Below are 23006 nucleotides of genomic sequence, written 5' to 3'. Positions count from 1 at the left end.
GGCATTTCATAAAATCTATGCCATTTTGTTAAAATTGGTATTATCTTTACAGTATATTACAGTATTAACAATGGATATTTGTGTTCTACCCATTGGGTAGGATATGTGCATAATAAATTCAAGTTATATACAACATTTTACAAAAAAAAAAAAAAAAAAAACAATGTAAAAATTAATGAGAGGCTTAACTGAAAAACGCCCATGCACAGCACACATGCAGGAGAACAACATGGCTTCCTGGGAGACTTCAAACAGCTTGTTATATCTTGCAAACAAATATGTTGCTCTTTCTTACATTATACATCACACAAAGGAGAAACTATGTATTGTGGGAAATCACAACCTGGTAACATTCCTATAAAAAATTATGAATTGTATGAAAATATCTAAAGTGGGCACTAGCATGAGCTATTTAGCCAGAAGCAAAGCAAAATCACAATGAACATAAAACATTGCTTAAAGGGACACTGTAGTCACCTGAACAACTACAGCTTATTGAATTTGTTCTGGTGAGTAGAATCATTATCTTCAGGCTTCTTGCTGTAAACACTGTATTTTCTGAGAAAAAGCAGTGTTTACATTACAGCCTAGTGACAACTTCACTGGCCACTCTTCAGATAGCTGTTAGAGATCCTTCCTGGGTTATGGCTGCCTAAAATTCATCCAAACATTCAGTATCTCCTCCCTCTGCATGCAGACACTTAACTTTCCTCATAGAGATGCACTGATTCAGTTCTCTATGAGGAGATGCTGATTGGCCAGGGCTGTATTTAAATTGTGCTGGCTCTGCCCTTGATCTGCCTCTTTGTCAGTCTCAGCCAATCCTATGGGGAAGTATTGTGATTGGATCAGGCTACCACTTCTGCTGATGTCAGCAGACAGTGGGCAGGTCTAAAGGAAACCGTGACAAAGCATGAAGCTCCAGACTTGAATTCAAGCAAGATTTTACAATATTTAGAGAGACATGAGGGGACTAGGGTGGCTAGATGGTGGTTTTAACCTTATAGGGTCGGGAATACATGTTTGTGTTCCTGACCCTATAGTGCTCCTTTAAGGTTATTTTATAACTTTTGTTAAAGGCCAGTAATCTAACGTTCTAAAGGAAGAAAATATGTATTTTTAAATTATAATATTCTTATCAAGTCATGGCATTATCATGATCACTTCTTTTGCTTAAGTTTTTAAATTGAAATCATTGAGTTCTCTTTCTATAAAGAAAGATCAATTTCTGTTACTGTACATCCCTTTATTCTTTTCAATGCTGGATTGCTCCATAGTCAGAGTGTAAAATGGCTTATAGTATGTGTACAGTGAAAACTAAGATGAAATGCAATCATACCAAGTTTATCCACTGAAGAAAGAATCCAAATGCATTTGCCCTGAAAAACAGTTACGCAAACCCATGCGCCCCTATCCCGGGCCATCCAAAACCAAGTAAGACAGATTTGTGAGGAGGCAAAGTTAACAATGGGAAAGTGGATGAAAAGTGATTACAAAAATAATTAACTCTTTTCCTAATCCTAACAAATACAAGCAACATGTGTCAGATAAAAAAAAAAAAGAGAGATAATATTAACCCCTCAGCACCCAGATTGTTGACAAATGCATTTATCAAAATTCTGGTACAAATATGGTTAGCCTTTTTACATCTACAGGAACCCAGAACCTCTTTGCAGTGTATTTATGTAGCAGCCAAAAGCCAGATTAGCATGTACTTGTGCTTAATTCACCTCCCTGCTAAGCGCGATGGGATTCTTTGGCAGTGAAATTTTGAAAAGAAAGCCCTTTGATAACAATATACCATTAAATTTAAAATGAAATAAAATGTATGTGTTACACATATCTTTCTTACAGCTTACACACCAAACATCATATTTTTCTCATGTTTTATGCTCATGTGAGGACTCATTCTACAAATACCAGTCTCGGGGCAGTCTGAAACCATCAAAGGGTTATTCTAGTTATTTAGTTGTCAATCCCCCACACAAGGGTTTATCCTGTAGCTCACAGGTCCCACCACAGCTTCCATGCCTCCTCAGCTGAGACCATCAATTTTGATGTCCATATGGAAGCATTGGGAGGTCAGGATTAAGTGGTCAGGGTGCCTTTACTATCCATTTAAACCAGAGACTGGCTTAATAGAAGATGTTTTTTGATAGAATTTCATATTATGTTATTTTTTCATTTGTTTCATAATCCAGTCTTGTATATTTCCACTAAAAAATACAAAATTTCTTCTCATCGGCTAAGTGCTAGGATATTGCCTGAGAGTTTCAGTTGATCACGCTCAGCCAATAAGCTAAGCCCTGCACCACTGAGCTTAGCTCAGACAGAGAGCTTCTAGTTCTCTGTCAGACATAGTGGAGGAAAAGACTGCACCCATTGTGAGCCAGGTCAGAAATAAAACCATTTTAAGTGTGTATGACTACTTACAATGGGGGATGAGGGCGGTAACTATGGACACTTTACTTCATAGCCACTACAGCATATTGTAGTGGTTATGGTGCTTGAATTGTACCTTTAGTGACAGTAATGAAATGTGCTTACTATGGATGATGGACACAGAATCAATCAGTGACATGCATCCTTTGTTTTATGTTTACTTTATATGCCATGGTGAAGGAACACTCACAATATTCGTGATTTGGCTCAAACTATGGTGTTGGTCATGGAACCCAAGCTTGTAAAAAGATTAAAAAAATAAATCAATCTAAGTTTAACCAGCAAGTTTTGTTTGTCTGGTTCAGTCCCAGGTATACTTCTTTCACCCATGAATGGAAATCACTGGTAATCGACTGGTACACAACTGATTTAAAGTCACTGGGAAGCCATCTAATGACTCCCTGTTTTTCATGTTTAAGGGCATTGTGATTAGTGCCCCAAGTGGTAATCTCTGTGACATAAAATCAGTGTTACAATCAATCACAGTTAGGAAGTGTTAAATCTGGTGAATGTAAGCACAGACAGCCTTAGTATTAGACAACCTGTCTGAGCAAGCAGTTTTCATATAGGTTTAGTCGCTAAATGGTGAGTTGTGGTCAATTAACAAAACAACCAAACTGGAAAGAAATGTAACCATTGTGAATATTGTTTTTTCGAACTCTAAAAACTAGGCCTACATTTTTTAGTAACTTGCATTCAAATTAGCACAGCTTGCTGCCAAGTAAAATACACTCCTGAGTATAATCTTAGCAGCAAATTGTATTCATAGTTTTCATGAGTTAAACTAATTGCAGGCAGGTCTGCCTCGTTCTAAACATATTCGATCATTTCTGTGCGCTTTGTGAATACGTTCACAAATATCAAAAGCTCCCATAGAAAGGTATGGCTCTCTAGAGCTTTTTAAACACATATATGAATCTGGACTACTAAGAATTAAAATGCAGAGACGTCAGTATTGAGAATATCTGTATTTAAAATTAGCTATGTTATCTATATTACATTACTAAGGAAGGAGGGTTAACTCCTTGGGTCTGTGGTGTCATGTTGGGCAGTGACGATGATTCACACATTTCTTTACCCACTCTCTGTAGACTTCTTATAATAATTTAACATCACAGGTGCCAATTCAGCTGCATTGCCCTATATCTAGCTCCTCTTTAATATGTACGTCCTGCCTGATACTGTAATGAACAAGAGAGGCAAATATCATATGTAAATGCAACATATAAATAAAAGCATGGTCACTTGGAGCAAGTTATAGAAGACATTTTTTTTCCTGATGGTCACACCTTTAGTTCTATATAGAGCTAAACAGTGATAGGCCGCTCAACCATCAAACTTTTAATTGTCTCAGACTGCTAAATATATACAGCCACAGAGAAAGTCCTCGATGACAGCAAATTGTGAAGGCCTATTATATATTAATACGCGGGTGTAAGGGGTAACGACATAGCAGCAAGCACAAATAAAGTCGATTTATCAAATTGTTCGTCAAGATCATTTTTTCCATAAAACCAATGGCATTCTCTGGTATATTTCCATGGTGATTTCTCTACTTTTTCTGATACATTTTTTAATTAAAATAGCAGTAACAAGCTCAGAATTCTGACATTTTTGGTTATTTTTTTTTAACTGGGTGTACTGTACAATCATAAGATGATGTTGGAAGTCAGTTCATATAATTATCTATTACATCATTAAACTGTATTCCACATTTCAGCCTCACCACCCCCTCCATGTAAAGCTATATACAGGTGCAAAACTGCTCAGTAATAGAAGAAACATTATTAATACTACACTGTTAAGGTTTTGTATTCACTAAAACATTTTAGTGGAAGTGAGCTGGAACAAATCTCCTACTTGTCTATTTTAGAATTCAGTTATTAAGTGCACCACAACTTACTGTTTAGTAAAAGTTTGCAATTTGTACATTCGAAATGCAATTCTACTAAAATACAAATTGCTAGTTATTGCATTACTTATCATGTAATAGATGTAATTTACTGTAATATAATGGTGTATTAAAAACAATTCACAATTAATCAGCATAAATGTTTGCATGTGATAAGACTACATAAAGCATATGAACAAAAAACAACCTGTAAACTCATACACAGCAGCAAAACTGACATACGGGACATTTCATCATCTTTCAATGTGCATGGAAAAAGAGTAATCAAAACTGATATGGCTCTCTAGCCTATACTCCGCCAATGCTAATCAAACAAATGCTAGTTAGTTTGATAGCTAGCCATTCTGAAGCTAATAGGCATTTAAATGACCACTATTGTTCTGGTAATCCTATGCGAAGGTCTGGTGGTACATGAGGATATAAAAACACAAAAAAAAACACACTTTTAGTAATTTTGTATAGAAAAGGCTACTTTTCTATCAGGACCAGTATAGCAAAAGCAGCTGATATGGTTGTAAGATTACACAGTAACATATAAAAAAGTCAGAGCTTGCAAACTATAAAGCATGCTGTAGTACATCCAAAGACTCGCAATCCTTGGTTATGAATAACTGTGTTGGCCATTTTGAACTTCTTCTGTGCAATAAAAGACATATTACTAGGAAATGTCAGGATTTCCAATTTCTTGCAAAAGTCTATTGAGCTGGTAACATTTTAGTGCAGGACTGGTGAAAACAAGCCATATGGCTGTTGTTGGACTAGAACTTTCATCATGCTGTCTAAAGACTGACTATACATGAAATGAATTGTAGTCCATGAAGAGCCAGAGGACATTTGTTGCCCAGCAGGAATTAGTGCATACGTTCTCCATCGAAAATTTGTGTTGCTCTGAGAATTCATAGCTCTTACAGGGCAGATTTTACCACACCTGACAACATAGTACATTCCCTCGTGTATAGTTTGAACAATTAGTTAGTGCAACGTTTTCCACTCATTTCGCAGGTTTGTCATTCTTAGCATTCATTCCCTGCATACTTCTAACGTTATATTGGCACACATGAAAATGGAATATCGATTCATAGAAAATAACAACACTAAAATTGTCCCTGTCAAAAAAAAAAAAGAAAAAAAAGACTGGCCATCTCCCTTAACGCCCAGTATGTGTAAATTAAAAGTTTTTTTTTATCATTGCCTTGCTGTAGTATGCAAAAGGCTATGCAAGCTTGTGTTCTGTGCTAAGTCCTTTCAATGTTTAAATAACTGAAATAGGTTAACATAAAAAAGATATTCTTCCTGAATAACAAATCTAGGTCAAACAGAAAGGAAGTGTTTCTAATTCTATCCAACTGCATGCATTCCTCTGACTGGAATCAGATTGAGCATATTGTAATTTGTGCATTTGGTTTAACTAAATTGTACCACTTAAAACACAGTAGCAGTGTGTACCAGAGCTCAACGGGCAGCTGGTCTATGGTTATTAGTATATCCATTGCTCCAGGTACATTGCCAGGTCTCAGACAAGGTTACCTGGCTGTTTGTCTTTAGCATTCATGGGGACTATTGTGCTCTCTGAATTGTTCTGATGAAAGTGAAGTCTGCTACCTCTCTGAGATGAAGGAGAGGAGTTTTGCTGGTGGTGGAAATACGATGAGCCTGGAAAATGTCCCATAACTTCATTGTAGGTTGGTGGTGGGCCTTCCATTCTACCATTGTTGCTATAGTTGGTTGCACTGATACCCGAATTACTGCTTGGTGGGCAAGGACCCCCATTGTACATTGAAATATCTATTAAATCACTGTCAAAAATGGTTCTGTTTGGAGGTGCTCTAACAGATTCTCTGTTTAGTTCCATTTGCTGTTCTGGGTCCCTCAATTGAAGTGTGCATGGCCCCTGGTAGGGTGGAGGATCCTCTCCATCAGAGAGAGAAATGGTGGGTGGAAGGTCAATTTCATGTTGTACATATGGGTAGGTTGGCTGGAAGCGGCTGAAACGATCTCTCTGCATAAAGGAAGGTGCCATAAATCTTTCTCTTGACCTTGGAGCATACATGATCTAGAAAACAATTTAATAAATTAGTCCCTGTAAAATACGCATATGTAAAATATATTTATAACTGTCAAAATATGTGCAGTACAAGAGTATAATAAAAATCACAACAGTGGTTAACAAGATAGTGGGAGACTCTTGTATACAAATATTGTTATATTTAGGTGTTTCACAGACAATATCTTATAGGTTTCAACTTTTCCTCTCTTTCATACTTTTTTCCTCCACTAGAAGTTTTCATCTCCCTCCACTTTTTCATCCCCCTCTGCCCCAGTACATAACAAAAGACAGATAGAGATCATATATAAGAGATCTCAAAGTCCAAACTCATTGAAGAAGACGAAGAAAAAGACGAAAGAGCATTTTCAGTGATAACTAGAAAGTATCTAAGACTGATGGAGTTTGGTAAAAGAGACTAAATAAAGTACCAATAATTATTCATCCTATCAGTGCATCTTAAAGGGACACTTTTGTCACCCAGATTACTTCAGCTCAATTAAGTAGTCTGGGTGCCAGGTCCCTCAGGCTTTAACCCTCCAGGTGCAAACATAGCAGTTTTAGAGACACTGCTATGTTTACATTTGGGGTTAATCCAGGCCCTAGTGGCTGTCTTCCGGACAGCCACTAGAGGCGCATCTGCGACGCTGGAGGCACATTTTGCCTCCATCGCGCAGAGCGTCCATAGGAAAGCATTGAGAAATGCTTTACTATGGACACTTTGAATACACGTGCGGCACTTGCCACGCATACGCATTCGGCTCCGCTGACGTCTGACGGGGGAGCTCACGAGCGCTGAGGGAGCCCGGCGCTGGATTAAGGTAAGCTGCTGAAGGGGTTTTAACCCCTTCAGCGCCACGGGAGGGGGACCCTCAGGGTGAGGGCACTCTCAGGGCACTATAGTGTCAGGAAAACCGTTTTGTTTTCCTGACACTATAGTGATCCTTTAATCTCTTCTTCACCTCTACTTCATGAGTGATGACCTCCCATCTATGCATTGTGAATAGGTCAAATATATTGTAGAGTTTTTTTTAAATGAATTCTAAAAACCATTCCATGCTGAAATATACCAATATGTGGTAATATTTTGTGATTAAATGTGTCTCCCTCCTCTCATCCTGAACCCCATCAATGATGTGAGATTTGGATCTCTCTCAGCGGTACAGTAAATTTCGTAAATGTCAAAAGATGATTTCCGTATCTCCCCCTATATGTTGTCCTGAGATAAATTCTACATATGCCTAATTTGAAAATTTTTCTGCTTATTCAAATGGGTAACATAATTTGATGTATTCCAAACTGTGATCGTTGATATGAATGGGCATGGCTGCGCTTCTCCCTTTCTCGCCTTAGCTGTTAAGTTTGTTACAGGCTTTGTTTATATTTACTTTGCTTTACTGTATTACTTACTACCTAAAAAAGACATATCATAGCACTCCCCCAAATAAGGTGGTATGTTATACCTCTGAAGCACTTTGTCGTTGCACCAAGTTATCTGAAGGCCACAAACACCCTTCCTAAAAGAGAAGGACAAAAATATGAGTTTCAATTGTCCTCATCTCCTTGAAAAGCAGAAATCTTATTAACCCTACTATTAATAAACTTTACATTAGTGTCATAACCATCATTACAAATATGTAAAGTTAGAAATGGATATCAGTTACATGACAGCATACACTGCAAACATCAAGCCTGGTCCAGAAAAAAAAAGATCTACAACACGGTCGTCTTCTTGTTCATTCAAATTAACATAGTATTTCTATCCTCTCATTATTAATACTTAGAAAACAGGTCAAACCCCCATGGCAGACTAATAACACAAGGTACATTACCTGCTGCTTCTTTAAAAAAAAAAATTCATATAGATCCATAAAAAACGTGTTATATATTTTTCATAAGAAACATATTTTTTTAACATATGCTCTTCATTTTTATCTTATAATATTTTTAAGTTATAAAGATATTGATTTTAAGGTCAGCTTTTAAACCTACATTAAATTCCATTTTATTTAGTACATATATTAAGTTATTTTCTATTGTTTTGTTATTTCTATTCAAAGATTTTGAATTTCATATACACTGATCAGCCACAACATTAGAAATCGTCTCTTTTAAGAAGGCTATTTCATGTAGTTGAGTTGAAAAAAAGAAGTTCAACAAAACAAGTTTATACCAATGAGGAAATCTTGTTTTATTTTTCTGTACTTTTGATAACTATGAGAGTAGGTGTTCGCAAGACTGAAGATTTAACTGTGCACTTCTTTTTTCATGTATCCATGCCTGGATGAATCCATCCAGGGTCCATACCTCTGGGGCAGGTGTGAGCGAACTGCTTCTCTGAAAGATCATATTTGAGATCTGGAAAAGCGAATTGAAACATTGAGACAGACTGACAATATTGAAAGGGGACTGCTGCTCCCTAAGCAGAGCTTAATGGAGCCTCTAGTGGAGTGGGAGGAGATAAGACAGCAGGGAAATAGGTAGGTAGCTGGATAACATTATCACATGGCAGCAGGGGGGGGAGGGAAGAGGGAAGAGGGAGGAAAGGTTTCGTTAGTCCTGACTTTGTGCCACCTAACAGATTTGCCCATTTGAGTGAAGATGCTGGGAGCATCCGTTCAGGAGTAGCTGTACTAGAGGAAGCCTCCTTCTAACAGCCGTGGGAACAGTCCCTCTAGTACGGGTGGGTCTGAGAATAAAAAAAACATTAGACAGGTTGTAGTGGTAGGTGATTAGGGGGTAGATAGGATAATATGGCGCTTTGATCATCTCAGCCAGACAGTTTCCTGTCTCCCGGATGCTCTGGTCCGGCATGTTACTGACAGAGTGGACGTATTATTGGTAGGGGCTGGGATGACCCAGCTGTCATGGTCCATATTGCTACTAATGACAAAGGCATAGAAAAAGGTCCTGAAGAATAAGTTCAGGGTATTAGGAAGTTAACTAAAGAAAAGGATCTCCAAAGTAGTAATTTAAGAAATATTACACATGGTGCGTGGCTAAAGTCAATTTTGCACTTGGGTACTTTATAGCCAAGATGGACTGCACCTAAACCTACTGTGCTGGGGGGCAGGATGGCTCGGAGTTTGGAGGAGATTTTAAAACTAGTGGTATGGGGGCAGGGACAAAAAATTTACAAAATGAAGATAGGATAGCACAAGGAGGGTGGAGATGGGGGCAGGAGGGCAAGATTATACCAGAGAAAGTATGTAATAGTAATAAAAATTCAAATAAAGTACACGTGACTCATGATAATATTAAATGTATGCTTACTAATTCAAGGAGTCTAAATAACAAAATGGGGGAACTAGAGAATATAGCATACATTAAGTAATATGACGTAATAGGCATAACAAAATATGGTGGGGTGAAACACATGACTGGCTAGTTAATTTAAAAGGTTACACATTAATTAGGAAGGATAGAAAAAACGGAAAGGTGGTGCGACATGCTTGTATGTCAACCATGAGTTAAAGCCAAATCTTAAGCAATTGGAATGTGAGAAGGAAATTGTGGAAGCTTTATGGGTAGATATCTGCTTTGGGCAAAAGGAGGGAAATCAATTATTGGTTGGAATATGTTATAAACCACCTAATGGTAATATTGATGAGGAAGAACATCTGTTAGAGCAATTTGGTAAAGCTGCACATATGGGTAACACATTCATTATTGGAGATTTGAATTATCCAGACTTAAATTTGGATAGAGAGACTAGTAATTCAGAAAAGGGAAGCAGTTTTTTTTTTTAATGTGTTAAATGGCACCTTCATGTCACAAGTGGTACAAGCACCAATCAGTATGGATGCTTGCCTGGATCTGGTTACAACAACGTTGATTGTTTGACCAGCATTCTTAATATGGTGTATTTTTAAATAAACTAAAAAAAAAATCTAAAGCACATGGGGTACACTAAAAAAGATTATTTTATAAAGGCCAATTTCAAAAAGATAAGGGCTTTACAACACATTGACAAATTATTTAGTGAAAAAAACACGGAGGGTAAATGAAATAGCCTCAAACAAATATTAGAAAGGTGTATTTCTCAGTATGTACCATTGTGTAATACATAAAAAAGAAACAAACTGAAACCAATGTGGCTTTGTGGGAAAGTAAACCAAGAGGTTAACAATAAGAAAAGAGCACTTAAAGCATTTAAATCAGACAAACCAGAGGCATCCTATATAACATTTTTAAAAAGCCAATAATGTATACAAAACTAGAAAATAAAAAATTGATAGCCAAAAACAACAAAACCAACAAAAATATATAAATATATATATATATTTTTTAATTCCTTATTTTGGGTGTGCACAGAATAAACAGATAGCCGGTATGCGCCACAACAGCGACATCCAGTAAAATAAGTAAACATTGGTAGTACATGTCATGGCATACGTTATACAGGCACATTTTTATAATTTTTATAATATTACAATAGTTTAGATTTACGTTTAGTTTTCAATATGTTAGCATAATGCACATGCCATGTAGAAATAGGTAGAGGAGGGACAAAGGAGGAAAAACATGGCTCGTGCAGAGAACGCACATACAAGAGCATTCTAACATTTGACTTAGTGTTAAATCTCGCTTGTTTGCCTATGCAGTGAGAGAATGGGAATTCGCACATTTCTTATAATTTTAACTAGCTTAGACAACTATAGTGTTAGAGTAAAAGCAAACAAAACAAGTGAGAACACCCAATGGACAACAGCTGTAGACTAGACACCCCGTGACTTATAAGGCTGCACTCTTTTACAACAAACTAGACAATGCTTATGATCGACCAAGATCACATTAATAGGAGAGGTGGTTGCCATCTGGTCAGGTCTGACTGCTATTCAAGACATTAGCTGACTAATTAAACAATGTAACTCTATGAGATGTAGAATACTAAATACTTTAAAATTATTTTAGATCATTATAAACCTACAGACTTATCAGTAGTATAGTGTATTGGATTGGAATCAATGTAATCACCAGCCTTCCAGTTTTACACAATTTAGATGCAAGTTATTGATAAGGCTAGTGACAATAGCATTCCATTTTACAAGCAGTTAACGTTTTATTTCTACCCAGAACTAAACAAAAAGAGGAAAGCAGTGTGTAACTTCCATTATTTCAAACAATCCCCTGCACCAAAATAAAGTGTGACACAAAACAGAGTCATGGGAGTTAAAGGCATGCTGTAAACTGCCGCTGGTAGGATAAACACAACAGTGATTTCAGCTCTGTGTAATTCCACGGCTGGAAGTCCAGTCCATGTCCGCCAATGCCTAATCTTGGCTGAGTGGCTGAGGGATCCTTCAGGCCACGGGAGGTGGCAGAGCGCTGCACGCGGATCGGAGCCTTCTTCCGGCCCCAGGCCTTTGGGGAGGGCTGCATCATTGAACCACAGGCTCGGTGGCTACGAGAGTCCGAGGCTTTCCCGTAACGGGTGCAGTGAGAGACCCAGTTGGACATCCGCCGCCAACGGCGGGCGGTCTTCCTGCGAGGTGGGCGATGCTTTAGAGACTTTCTCCTTTGGGCCCTCAACCTGGGTAGGTAAATAGGAGTAGCAGTTGTGCCCGGAGCAGTCGCTCCGTCTCCAGCCCAGCTCCTGTCCTCTCCCTCTCCACTCGGACCGGTTTCAAGGTCATGCGCTGTTCTAGTGATGCCCAGAAGCGTTGGAAGCTTTTTTCGATTCGGGTGAGTATACACTCCACCGCAGTGTTGTTGTCTCCACCGTGTGTTGCGGATGTAGGGGACGACGTAGGCCCCACCGCCATCTTGTTAGGGACTTCGCTTGAAGTTGAGGAGCTGTGTTGAGCTGCCGGAGGCCATGAAGGTGTTCGTGCGAGGCCATCGGAGACCGGGATAACCCCCACCGGTCCAGAGGGGGGGGGGGGGTGACAGGGCCAGTGAGACAATCCATCCGGGAGCCGCACCAGACACTAAGCGATCGAGCGAGACAGCGGCCGTCTGCCTTGCCCCTCGCTTCAGTAGGCCGCAAGCCCCGGGCATACAATCTCCCCGCTGGGGTGCACATCATTCAGATCTGAGGTCTGCAGATTAGGCAGTGGATCGCCGTGTGTCAACTGGCAGGTTTTCCAGTGAAGTTAGGCAGGTTTTCCGCTTAGTTTTAGCTGGTTAGGTGAGAACAGGCAGGACCTCATCAGACTTGCGACCGACCAGCATGGCGGACCGGCCCCGCCCCCAACAAAAATATTTTTTAAGTACATAAATTCTAAAAACCAAAAAAGTGTAGATACACTAAAAACAGCGATGGGTATGACAGTTAATGAAGACCAGGAAAAGGCAGACATTTTAAAAATCCTTTTCCTCAGTATATATTAAGTAGAATCCTACATGAAATATGCAAATGAATGCTTCAAAAACGTGCAGAAAAATTATGATTGGATAACTCAAGACAAGGTGCTACAGCAACTAAAGAAGGTTAATATGAACAAAGCTCAGGGGCCTGATGGTATTGCCCCATGAGTACTTATGGAGGTAAGTGTGGAAATAAGTGAACCTCTGTGTTTAACCCCTTAAGGACCAAACTTCTGGAATAAAAGGGAATCATGACATGTCGCACATGTCATGTGTCCTTAAGGGGTTAATCTTATCAAGATTTATTATCATTTATTCAAATAGGGTTCAAAATCTTTACCTGGAAATTATAGACCTGTGAGCTTAACTTCTGTGGCTGGGAAAGTATTTGAAGGGTTATTAAGAGATAATATTCAGAAATTCAATGGGAAGAACATTGTTACTAGCAATAATCAGCATGGTTTTAGAAAACATAGATCATGTCAAAAAACTCTAATTGAATTCTACGCAGAAGTAGAAATATAGAACAGGCTGTTGCAGTGAATGTGATCTACTTGTATTTTGCCAAGGTGTTTGATACGGTTTCAGTAGGTTAGTGTTCAAACTAAAAGAAACTGGTCTAGATAAAAAATCTTGTTCTTGGGTAGAACATTAAGATTAAAGATGTCTTAAAGATGGAGTACAGAGAGTGATCAATATAGGCATATTTTAAACCTGGACAAAACTGGTAAGCGTTGTCCCTCAAAGTTCTGTTCTGGGACTGCTTCTATTTCACATATTTATAAATGATCTTGAAATACGCATTGGAATCCATGTTTCAGTGTTTGCAGATGACACAAAACTCTGTAAAGTAATACAAAGTGAGCAGGATATTGCTTTGCTGCAGAGGGATTTAGATAGATTGGGTGACTGGGCACTCATATGGTAGATTAAATTTAATGTAGAAAAAGTTATGCAGTTCAGGTTAAAGAATGTACAAGCAACTCATAGCCTAAATGGTAGTGAATTAGGGATAACAACACACAAGAAGGACTTAGGAATTGTTATAGATAACAAATTGGGCAACAACATGCAATGTCAACCGGCAGTTGCTAAGGCCATTAAGGTTTTATCATGTGTAAATAGGGGCACTAATTCTTGGGATGAAAATAATATTTTGCCTCTTTATAAATCATTGGTAAGACCTAGACATGTGCAATTCGTTTCGGTCCGAATATGAATTTGGACGAATTTCGGGCAATTTGGGTACTTCCGAATGTACGATTTGCTGACGTCCCGAAGTTCCGAAATGACAGAATTTCCGAAGTGTCGAAGTTGCCGAAGTTCCGAAGTGTCAAAGTGCCAAAGTTCCGAAGCACAGTATTGCCTAAGTACTAATATACTTACCCAGCGAAAGAAGAAGAATGTTACATTGTATACAATGTTAAATAAAAAGTATACAAACATAGCCAGGATTCAGCTGTAAGCATTTGCAACACTTACAACAATCAAGTAACACACATTCATATAAAATGTAAGTTACTTAGCCTGTCAATGTAATGACAGGAATGAATAAGTAGATAACTCCCTAATTCCCACGGTATTACGGAGTTATCTACTAAAAGGCTGAAAGACCAAAATTAGTAAATTATGCCCCTACTCGCTATACCGCGAGTAGGGGCATGTCTATTAAACAGTGAGCAGCCTCTGGCTGCTCACTGTTAAAAAAAAAAACAAAAAAAAACAAACCTATTGCCCCACCCCACCCCTGGGCAGCGGGTGGGGGGGCCTAATGTAAAATGTAAAATATTGTCCTCCCCCGGGCCCCCACCCCTGAGCGGCGGGTGGGGGCCCTAAATCAGAATAAGGGGCGGGGGACCTAATGTCCTCCCCCCTGGCCCCAACCCCCGAGCAGTGGGTGGGGGTCCTAAATTATAATAAGGGGGGGACCTAATGTCCTCCCACTTGCCCCCTCCCCTGAGCAGTGGGTGGGGGCCCTAAATACTAATAAGGGGGGGGACCTAATGTCCTCCCCCCTGGCCCCCACCCCTGAGCGGCGGGTGGGGGCCCTAAATTGGAATAAGGGGGGGGCCTAATGTCCTCCCCCCTGGCCCCCACCCCTGAGCAGTGGGTGCCCTAAATACTAATAAGGGGGGGCCTAATATCCTCCCCCCTGGCCCCCACCCCTGAGCGGCGGGTGGGGGCCCTAGGGGTGGGGGCCCTAAAAATGTTTAACCCCCCCAGGTGACTAGGGGTCCCCAAACCCCTAGTCACCCCCTACCCCGCAAAAAAAAATTAACCCCCTACCTATCCCCCTCACCCTAACAATAATGAGGGTGGGACCTTTAACTAAGTACCTGTAAATAAAATAAAACTTACCATTCGATGTTTTCTTTCAGCCCCAAAAAAGGCCAAATAAAAATCCATAATAACGGACGCAATAAAAAATAAATAAAATTGTGTGGTAATAGCTCCTTGATCCAAGGATATATCTAACTTCCATTATGGGATCAAGAAGGATTTTTTTCCTAGTTTGTTGCAAATTTGGAACTGGCCATTTTTTTTGCCTTATTTTTGATTAACAGTAAAAACAGATGTGAGAAAGTCTGAACTTGGTGGATGCATGTCTCTTTTGTACTGTCTACACTGAACACAGCAGAGCTCTTAGAAGCTTTATATATATCTCTTGATACCTTGGTTAGGTAGACCAAGGAAGATTTCAGCCACAACTGCCAGAAGAATTGTTCGGGATACAAAGAAAAACCCACAGGTAATCTTGGGAGAAATACAGGCTCCTCTGGTTGTTTCAAGGAGAACAATACGACGATACTTAAACAAAAATGAGCTACATTGTCATATTGTCAAACATACTATTATGCTTTATTCTAAAAACTGTTCATTGTGTATGTTTTCTATCCTACCATGGGATAGTGCATTGCACTTAATGACAGCTAACATACTCTCATGCTTTTATCTCCTCTTTGGAAAGAAGAATCACTAGTGTACCACGTTCTAAAATGTTTATCTCACAAAGTTCTAAATAAAGTGGATATATTGAATATTATTGAAGCAAAAACCATCATCCCAAATTCTTTTAAATTCTCAATTTCTGTCAAACTTACCCTGCTCATATATATTCATTAAGTCAGGCTGAGTTTAGCTTACAAAGAGAGGACACTAAAATATTTGCACTAACGAATAATAATAAATTAAAAACAAACAAATAAAAATAATTTAAAAAGCCTGATTCCCTAATTTATAAACTTACATAGGGTGCTTATTTAATTAGTTGCCTTCAACGAGCAGCACTTCACAGCACAAACAACTTGTAAATTATTAGAAACTCGGGTGATGTAATCAATGCATGTAGTTGGTGCAACTGACCAGCAGATGGCACCAAAGTGATAAAGATTTTCAGAAGTATTTCCTGCACTTTCCAATGGGGCACTGGCAATGTTAACTGTAAATTATAATATATGTATATATAATTATGATAATCTTCGTGTAGTTAACCTGTGCTGGAGCCTTGGGCTGACTATTGAAAAGCTCCATGTATTATTTTAGCACCATTTCATTGTTAGCCAGTCTCATAAAAATATGTAATTGGAGGTGTTAACTTTTTCTCTTGATTACATTTTGTAATAATGAGAAGCAAAGAACACCTCCAATTGCAGATTTTTCAATACCCCCTTATTGTCAGGGTAATCCCTGTGCCATCCAGACAGCCAGGCGTGGTCACCCCCTTGGTGGCTTTAAAGGGATTTGAACTTTGGTCCTTTGGTATCCTGGGCCTGATACCCTGCCTCTGAGCCAAAACAAGATCCTATTCTTTTAAGAGTGGTTCTAGCCCTGTCATTACTTGCCTTGTCTGCAGTACTAGGTGGTTGGACTTTACCTGTGGCTGCTCCTGTCACTCTAAGGTATATCACACTGCCTCTCCCTGAGTGCAGGGTCAGTTCATTGTTTCTGGTTGATGTATTTGGTTCCTGCTTTTTTGTCTCGTGAGCTTATATTCTCCAGACTGATCCCCGGCTTCTGATCTTGGCTCCTCTCCTCGTTTATTCTGACCTCTGGCATCCTCTGACCACGGCTACTCCTCGACTAGCCTTTTGCTTGTGCCTTTGCCTGCACTGCGAATTGAAGCACTTTTCCTGCCAAGTCCCTGTGCACAGATTCACAGCCCAGGTGGCTTCTTACCTGGTTACCGTTGGCTGTGTTTATCTGCAAGGGTGAGCATACGTAAGACCCTGACATAACGAACTAAGCAGCTTGCACATCTCATGGAGTCTGCAGAGATGTGCAAGCTGCTTAACCAGAAAGTGTCCAGCCTGGCCCAGACTGTTTCGGAGTTGCAGCAACAAGTTCAGTCTCTTAAAGGCACATTACACCCAACCCCAAACCTGCTTATTCTGAGTCATTTGTTGTTATGACAGAAGGATTCGACGGTAGCCGTACATCCTTCCAGTACTTCAAGGTGGATTGTGAGTTGTTATTCACCTTAAAGCCTTGGACGTATGCCATTGACTTTATCATGGTCCGAGCGGCTATCAACCTGCTGCCTGGACAGATCAAAACATGGGTACACCAGACGTTGCAGGCTAAGTGTCCTGTCCTCGACCATAAAAACTACTGCGCCAAGGCCTGCTCCACGTTCCAGAAGATCCCAGATTCTCTGAGACAGGGAGACCCAGTACCAATGCCACACCGCCTTGTTGCCTCCTTATGGTCCGGTTCATTAGTATCCAATGTTCCTCTTGACTCAGAGGAACCTATGGAAATAGGATTCATCAAGATCAAATTGACTCCTGAAGAAAGACCGGAGGAGAAGCCATGGCCTCTGTTTTTACTGTGGAGAAAGGGGACACATCATCACTCATTGCCCTGTTTGCCCACCTAGGCCTCCAGCTCTCCGACTGGCTACTACCTTTATTTATCCTATAAGCTCTGCATGCCAGCCTGAAAGGCTTCAAAGATGCAATCATGCCTGTCCATGCTTTGCCTCCCTGTGAAAATCTCCTCCCCCTGCTCCAGAGACGTCTGTACCTCCTCCTGAAGACACTCCTATTTTTTTAAAGCCAGTACCATCACTACTTCCTGCCTGTTCAAAAAATACCTACCTTTGGATTGTACCTATGTCTCAAATGGTGCTATGGTCCGTATAAAAAAAATACAAATGTTTGAGAAGGCATTGCAAGCCACAAACTCCACTGCTGCTGAAGCAGCAAAGGCAAAAAATTCAGAGAATGTAACTTCTGGAATTGAAGTACTCACCACCTGCACCAGGTTCATCAAAGACCTTGACTGCTCTCTGGCGGTACCAGAAGCTGTTACTATGGAGCCCCATGCTGTAAAAGTACTCACCACCTGCACCAGGTTCATCAAAGACCTGGACTGCTCTCTGGTGGTACCATAAGCTGGTATTATGGAGCCCCATGCTGTAAAAGGAGACTTCTTTCTGGGAACTCTGATATCAAGGAATGGTATGTTACGGATAGTGAATCTGACAGTGAGTACAACTTTTACAATGAGCCTGTTCACGCCCAGAAGGAATTCTTGAAAGGAGGGGTGGGGGTTCTGTCAGGGTCATCCCCATGCCATCCAGACAGCCAGGCATGGTCACCCCCCAGATGGCTCTAAGGGATTTGAAGTGTCCTTCGGTGTCGTGGGCCTGATATCCTGCCTCTGAGCCAAAGCAGGATCCTATTCTCTTAAGAGTGGTTCTAGCCCTGGTTGATGTATTTGGTTCCTGTTATTTTGTTTCCTGAGCTTGTATTCTCCAGACGGACCGCCAGCTTCTGATCTTGTCTCCTCTTCCTTGTTTATAATAACCTCTGGCATCCTCTGACCACAGCTACACCTCGACAATCCTTTTGCTTGTGCCCTTGCCTGCACTGCAAATTGAAGCACTTTTCCTGCCAAGCCCCACGTGCACAGATTCACAGCCCAGGTGGCTTCTTACCTGGTTACTGTGGGCTGTGTTTATCTTGAAAGCTTGAAAAAGACCATTATGGTCGAAATGTTGCTGCTCGACATTTGGGTTCCAATAAATTTTCCGTTCTCAAAACCTGGAGTGCCTGAACCTTTTTCTCTCTTGCAGACTGTATAGTTACAGACCTGTATTATTCTTTCCCGAATTACTATAGGTAATATGAAGATCAACAATTTGGGCAAGGGCACAAATACCTATGTAAATGAGGCGGGGCAATGCTAGGAGAGTCTCTTTCATAAAGTAAAAAGTATAAATAACAAAAAAAAATGACTAGAGGAAAGACATCATAATTAGAAGTTAGTGAATAAGGGAAAGAGTGCTAGTTTACAATAAATGGTAAAAAAAATTGTATATGGTAGCAATTTATATAAGGAGTGATTGGGTCAAATGCCATTGGTAGATGCATCTCTTGGCCATCTTGTTTTGTTGTTTTGCTATTTTTATGTTTTTTGCAAGTAAGAAAAGGGCAAGATTGACCATGGATTCTAATATTCTATATTGCATTGCACAAAACTCTAAGCTTTTATTTAGGTGGCATGGGGGGGAAAAAAAGGATGGTTTGTATCACCACAGGGAATCTTTCATGCATAAATGCAATTTCCCTTGCCTATTCTTTTAAAAAAAAATAGCTGTGCTGTGTAGGGGTTATAAATATCCCTAATGGCTTGGAGAATACAAATGTTTGTAACCTGGAAATGTGTGAAATATTTCAATATACAATTTATCCTATACACCAAATATTATGCTACTGCACTAATGCCAGATACATAGACTTGCATCTATTTTAAAACTGGCAATAGGTCTTTTATCTCACATGACAACTAAACAAAAATAACTAATGTTATTATGTTTGAAGTAGAACATGATAAGTAAGCAATACAAAATTATAAAGATTTTGCCCGTCCAAAGTTATTTGTGCTGCAATGTAGTAAAGTATTATTAATACAATTTATTACAACATAAATTAAATGAAGTAAAAGATAAGACAAAAGATGGAATACACAGTTTTTGGGTTCCCTATGTTATTGGGAATTGTAAGACAATAAGAATTTGAATCAGAGGGACACTGTAGACACCGAGACCACTTCAGCTCATTGAAGTGGTCTGAGTGCTGTGTCCCTTTTGCACCCAGTCTGCCCTCAGTGGCTGCCTACCAGACAGCCATTGGGAGTGCTTCCGGTATCGTAACAGACTTTTGGTCCGTTATCTGATGCTGGACGTCCTCACGCTCTGCATGAGGACCTCCAGCTTCAGACTTTTTCCCAAAGGAAAGCATTGATTCAATGCTTTCCTATGGGGACGTCTAATATGCGCGCGGGGCATTTGTTGTGCATGCACATTAGACCCTGCTGGTCGCGGGACGGAGGAGGGGACAGAGCTTCGACCCAGCACCAAGGGACATCGGCGCAGGTATAAGGTAAATAAATAAAGGGAGGGAGGGGGAGGCAGAGGGATCGGTAGTGCCAGGAATACAGCTTTGTATTCCTGGCACTACAGTATCCCTTTAAAGAGTGTAAATATATGTTTTTTTAGTGTTATTCACTATATGTTCAGGCCAATCAAACTGTAAACAATCTCTCAGTTGGGTATGCATCCAGTGTGGCTAATTTGGCCTTAAATTAAAAACTCACTGTGAAATCTCTTTAAATTCTCACTTTAGCGAAAAACCCTGTGTATGTTTTGTTTTGGAGAATGGGAGAATTGTTTCTTTGTATGCTGTACATGCTAAACAAATGCATCTCTCATAGAGAAATTTAAAGAGACCGACTACATATTAAGACATATTTAACAAGTAGCAATAAATTGCAATTAAATGTTTACAAAATTATTGAGGTCTTCAAAAGACCCTAATTCACCACCATTATCTAATTTTACCAGCAAGAAATATCTACAAAATATCTACAATAATATTTTCTTTTTCACCTCCTTTAGATTGAGAGGATTGAGAAATTGTCTAATTTGCTGTTAAATTTTCATTTAAAACACTGTAAAGTGCTGTGGAATAAGTTGGGTATATATATATATATATATATACACATATGTATATATATATATATATATATATATATATATATATATATATATATATATATATAAAAAGAAAAATGATCCAGCACTCCACTTCCAAGGTATGATTGCCCGGTGCTTGTCCAGCAAAATACAGAAAAAGAAAACAAGATAGCACTCCCAGGACTTGTAAATCAAAAAATAAAACTTAACTTTTAATCAGCTTGCAAAAATCGACGTTTCAGTCTGTTAACCACAGACTTTCATCAGGACTAGTACACACACTGTAAAAACACATATATATACAACAATACATATTAGCAATCAACTTACCCGCCACCGAGATAATTGCATCTCCCTGTCAGCTCAGTCCGGGTCTCCCGCGGGTTCCGCCGACGTCAGTGCGTGCGTCAAAATGACGTCATTACGTAGCGCCGGCGTCATTACCACAACACGTGACCACCCGTCCGGCAGCATCATGGGGAGGTTGTTACCATGGAGAAAAGCTACATGGTAACCATTAAAAGCAAAACAACACACAAAAGGCTAAGGAGGCAGTAGAAGTATAGTATATGCAAAATTGCATGTTAGAAACACCCCAGTATAGAATATATCCCTGTTGAATAGGGAGATTAGGAGTATAAACATTATTAATGCATTAATACAAAGAATGCTAAAATAGATATACCTCTTAAGGAGCAGCACACATGAATGCCAAAATATGAGGGGATTATTATGTTAGTTGAAAATTAAATAGAGAGATAAGCAAATATCCTCTTAAATGTAATACAAAACAGGAGCATATATACAGCCACAGCTGATATCCCTGGATAATACCACCCCCAGTCTATATCATAAAGCAGCCCATCACGTTAGAAAAAACAAACAAGCAAATAAGAAGGAAGGTATACACAACCTAACGGGGATAATTAGACTTATTACCATCATCTATGAGGCGTCAAGGGAATGTGCCTATCCCACCGGGTGGGCATCATTAACCCACCTTCATCTCATCCGGTCTCCAAAGTATATCCCCTCATCGGCCTCAAGATATTGCTATCGTATCACCATCTAAAATCCAACGTATTAAGAAACAATTATGGATAGAACCGGATACCACAGTAAAGAACACATGTAGTGACTCCACCCAAAAAGGTGGGCACCCATGACATCGTTCTATTTGAACCGGTAACCATCGAAACCAAAGGGGAGAGGAATAACCATCCTCAAAACTGAGTATACAGGGAGGTAGCTTAACCCCAAGGGTGAGCCCCCATCTCCTATTTCAGTATCCGTCAGGTTATATACAATTTAAATCACAAGAACACAGATAATGAATATTTTTCATTTAGTCCATGAGGATGAACTGTTTGTAGTGTCCTTATCCAAAACAGTTCTCGTTGTAGGAGCATCTTTTTGCGGTCGCCACCCCTCCTAGGCATAGGGACATGATCGATAGCCATTAGCTTCATAGATGGCAAAGTATGACCTAGTTCAAGAAAGTGCTTCGCTACCGGTAACTCCGACTTGTGGTCCCTATATGCTGTTCTGATACTGGACCTATGGTTCCGGATACGTTCCCTCAATGGTAAATCCGTTTTCCCAATATGAGTTAAGCCACAAAGGCACGTCAGCTTGTAAATCACGAAGTCACTGGTGCAAGTTAATCGATGTTGAATGCGGAAACTTGTACCTGTGTGAGGATGTGTGAACGTCTTTCCAGGGATCATGTGTCCACACGTCACACAACCTAGACAGTGATAGCATCCCAGATTCTGTGGAGTGCTTCCCTTAGTATAACAGTGAAATGGATCGGTGTTGACTAACAGATCTCTCAGATTTGTATTCCTCTTATAGCAAAACATAGGAGGATTCTGAAATATTGGAGGTAATGTCACATCATTTTTTAGTACTCTCCAATTTTCCTCAATAATCCGTTTAAATTTAAGAGATGATGTAGTAAACGTAGTAGGAAAAATCAATCTGTTGCTCTGTGTCTTTGGAGCAGGAGTGTCAAGTGTAGCCAACCCTCGATCAAGAGCTTTCTGTAATACCTGGCACGTGTATCCTCGTTGTCGGAATTTATCCCACATCATACCTAGTTGTTCTTGGGCTCTTATCGGATCGGAGTTATTCCTCAAGACACGCAAGAATTGTGAATAAGGTAGTGAGTTTTTCAATGGACCCGGGTGAAAGCTGCTGGCCTGAAGTATTGTATTTCGGTCCGTCGGCTTTGAATATAGAGTATAAGCCAAACTCGTCCCCTCACGCAGTACTCTGATATCTAGAAAATCCACCGATGTTTCATCCATCACCGCCGTTAA

At 39.8% G+C, this 23006-nt stretch overlaps 2 protein-coding genes across 4 annotated transcripts in view; both read right to left on the bottom strand.

Moving 5' to 3' along the window:
• The window catches only part of RNMT (RNA guanine-7 methyltransferase), a 542662-nt gene that overhangs the window by 123643 nt on the left and 396013 nt on the right, over nucleotides 1-23006 (bottom strand). The window lies entirely within an intron of this gene.
• The window catches only part of LDLRAD4 (low density lipoprotein receptor class A domain containing 4), a 585185-nt gene continuing 566970 nt past the window's right edge, over nucleotides 4792-23006 (bottom strand). For all 3 annotated transcript variants that reach the window (XM_063451607.1, XM_063451608.1, XM_063451609.1), the window contains 2 exons: nucleotides 7862-7915; nucleotides 4792-6407 (listed from right to left, as the gene is read on the bottom strand). In XM_063451607.1, the coding sequence (XP_063307677.1) occupies nucleotides 5868-6407; nucleotides 7862-7915 (594 nt within the window). In that variant the 3' untranslated portion in view covers nucleotides 4792-5867. The remainder of the gene's footprint in view (nucleotides 6408-7861; nucleotides 7916-23006) is intronic.

Source organism: Pelobates fuscus, chromosome 4, assembly GCF_036172605.1.
Source record: "Pelobates fuscus isolate aPelFus1 chromosome 4, aPelFus1.pri, whole genome shotgun sequence".
NCBI lineage: Eukaryota > Metazoa > Chordata > Amphibia > Anura > Pelobatidae > Pelobates > Pelobates fuscus.
The sequence above is the reverse complement of the archived record's forward strand: the minus strand, read 5'-3'. Positions and strand labels throughout refer to the sequence as shown.